Source organism: Budorcas taxicolor, chromosome 25, assembly GCF_023091745.1.
Source record: "Budorcas taxicolor isolate Tak-1 chromosome 25, Takin1.1, whole genome shotgun sequence".
In the NCBI taxonomy this organism is placed as follows: domain Eukaryota; kingdom Metazoa; phylum Chordata; class Mammalia; order Artiodactyla; family Bovidae; genus Budorcas; species Budorcas taxicolor.
The window spans coordinates 28251271-28253735 of record NC_068934.1 but is presented as its reverse complement, the minus strand read 5'-3'; the positions used below and the strand labels follow the sequence as shown (position 1 = coordinate 28253735).

Genomic DNA, 2465 nt, shown 5'->3' with positions numbered 1-2465 from the left:
GTCACATCCACAACTGGGTGTTGTTTTTGCTTTGATTCCATCTCTTCATTCTTTCTGGAGTTATTTCTCCACTGATTTGCAGAAGCATATTGGGCAGCTACCGACCTGGGGAGTTCATCTTTCAGTGTCGGAATAGAGAAAATGTTTCTCAATGAGAGAAAACTTGAACTCAACATCATCTGGCTTCAAACATAAATGAGAGGAAAGAGAGGGTGGGAAGAAAGAGGGAAGGAGGCAGGAGTAGTCACCCAGTCACCCAGAGAAGGGACAGTTTCCCATCCCAGCTGGGTGAACATTCACAGGTCTTCCCTCTGGGATCCCAAACAACTTATTTCTAAAACTGAGAAAGAATAATAATAACATTTGCCTTAAAACAGTTTTCCTCTCAGAGTTTTCTGCACAGCAGCCTTTACCTCCTTATTCCTCAAGCTGTAGATCAGGGGGTTCAGCATGGGGATCACTGTGGTGTAGAACACGGAGGCCACATTCTCCTGGGCCAGGGAGCTGGCTGTGGAGGGTTTCAAGTACATGAAGGCGGTTGTTCCATAAAAAATCCCCACAGCTGCAAAGTGGGAGCTGCACGTATTGAAGGCTTTGGCCCTTCCCCCTGTGGTGCTGATGTGAAGGATACTGGATAGGATGAAGGCATATGAAATTAGGACTGTTAAGCTGGTGACTATGATGTTGAATCCAGCCAACAAGAAGACTGTCATCTCAACATGGTAGGTGCTAGAGCAGGTTAGCTTCATCATGGGGAGGATTTCACAGAAGTAATAACTGATGAGGTGCTTACAGTAGGACTGTTTCGACATGAAGCCAGTCTCTATAGTTGAGCCAATGAATCCCATGGCATAAACCCCAACCATCAGCAGGGAGCAGACTCGATGAGACATGATGATGTTGTAAAACAAAGGCCTGCAGATGGCAACATAGCGGTCATAGGCCATCACTGTCAGCACGTAACACTCAGCAATGACAAACACCAGGAAGAAGTAGAGCTGCGACATGCACCCTGCATAAGAGATGATGTTCTTCTCTGACACAAAGTTCACCAGCATCTTAGGGGTAATGACAGAGGAGTAGCAGAGATCCACAAAGGACAGGTTGCTGAGGAAATAGTACATGGGGGTGTGAAGGTGAGCATTTAGACAAATCAGTGTTATCACGCCCAGGTTCCCTATCATGGTGACCAAGTAGATCCCAAGGAAGAGGAATAAGAGTGGGAGTTGGAACTCTGGTCGCTCTGTCAAACCCTGAAGAATGAACTCTGTCACTGTAGAGTGATTTTCTGTAGCCATTCCCCTCTGTTTGGGGGTCCTGTGTGGATGAGAGAAAACTGCATAAAAGGCTGCTTTTTGCACTCTTTGGTGAAGTTAGTTTTGAGCATCTAGGGCCAGCTAAGTGATTCTGGGACCCTTTGGGATGAATGATCCCTTATGGACTTCCCTGGTGGCTCAGATGGTAAAGGATCTGCCTATGATGCAGGAGACCCAGGTTTGATCCCTGGGTTGGGAAGATACTCTGGAGAAGGAAATGGCACCCCACTCCAGTACTCTTGCATGGAAAAACCCAGCGGACGGAGGAGCATTGTAGGCTACAGTCCATTATATTGGGAGGAAGATCAGACACTGGGTATTTCAAAGGTCATAGAGATGAGAAGAAAAATGAGGCAAGATCGAAAACGTTTACCACATTCATGTCTCTGAAATATCCTAGAGCAGTGGGTCTTAAAGTCTAGTCCCTGTACCAGCATTGCTTGTATCACCTGAAGACATTGGAGATGCAGATTCTCAGGCCTCACCCCAGACCTACCAAGTGAGGAACTCTGGGATGGGGCCCAGTGATCTGTTACCATACTGTCTCCAGGTGAGGCTGAGGCAGGTTCAAGCCTGAGAACCTCAATCCTGTAGGTAATAAGCACTAGCATTCATATTTTGTAGTTGGAGATGTACTTTGCTTCAGAAATGAAATTCCCCTGTCATCAGTGCAAAGCCCAAATATTGACAGAATGTGAACATATGATAACCTATCTCAAATTGATGCAGTTTTAGGTGGATATAGTAGATACAACAGTATCACTGAGTTACAAGTTAAGTTCTGCATCTAAAAATGAAGAAATTAGTGATATCAAGAGCTATGGCAGTTGTAAAAATAATGTGGGATAATGCATAGTTAGAAAATTTTTTTCCAAGAAGTCAGTTCCTATAAAAAATGTGAGTTGTCATTAGGTGTCAAAAATTCTTTCTTAGTTTTTTCCTAGACTTCAGGCTCTAAAGCAATCATTCTCAACTCTGTATAATTATAATCAACTGGAGCATTTAAAATGTACTGATGGCTGTGTTTGGTCCACAGAAGTTCTCATTTAATCTGTCTGTGGTAAAGCCTTGGTCCTGACACTTATTATTGTCTACAGCAGGGGTCCTCAACCTCTGAGATCTAATGCCTGATGATCTCAGGTGGAGCTG

General features: G+C 44.4%; 1 protein-coding gene across 1 annotated transcript; it reads right to left on the bottom strand.

Annotated features, from left to right (window-relative positions):
* Window positions 1–368: 368 nt before the first annotated feature.
* LOC128068821 (olfactory receptor 8A1-like) lies at window positions 369–1322 on the bottom strand. The gene has a single exon (XM_052662045.1). The coding sequence runs from the start codon at window positions 1296–1298 to the stop codon at window positions 369–371; it is 930 nt and encodes a 309-aa protein (XP_052518005.1). The 5' UTR covers window positions 1299–1322.
* Between the last annotated feature and the right edge of the window lie 1143 nt (window positions 1323–2465).

Coding starts and splice junctions, on each gene's coding strand:
- LOC128068821 (XM_052662045.1), bottom strand. CDS start 1,298: ATGGCTACAGAAAATCACTCTACAGTGACAGAGTTCATTCTTCAGGGT.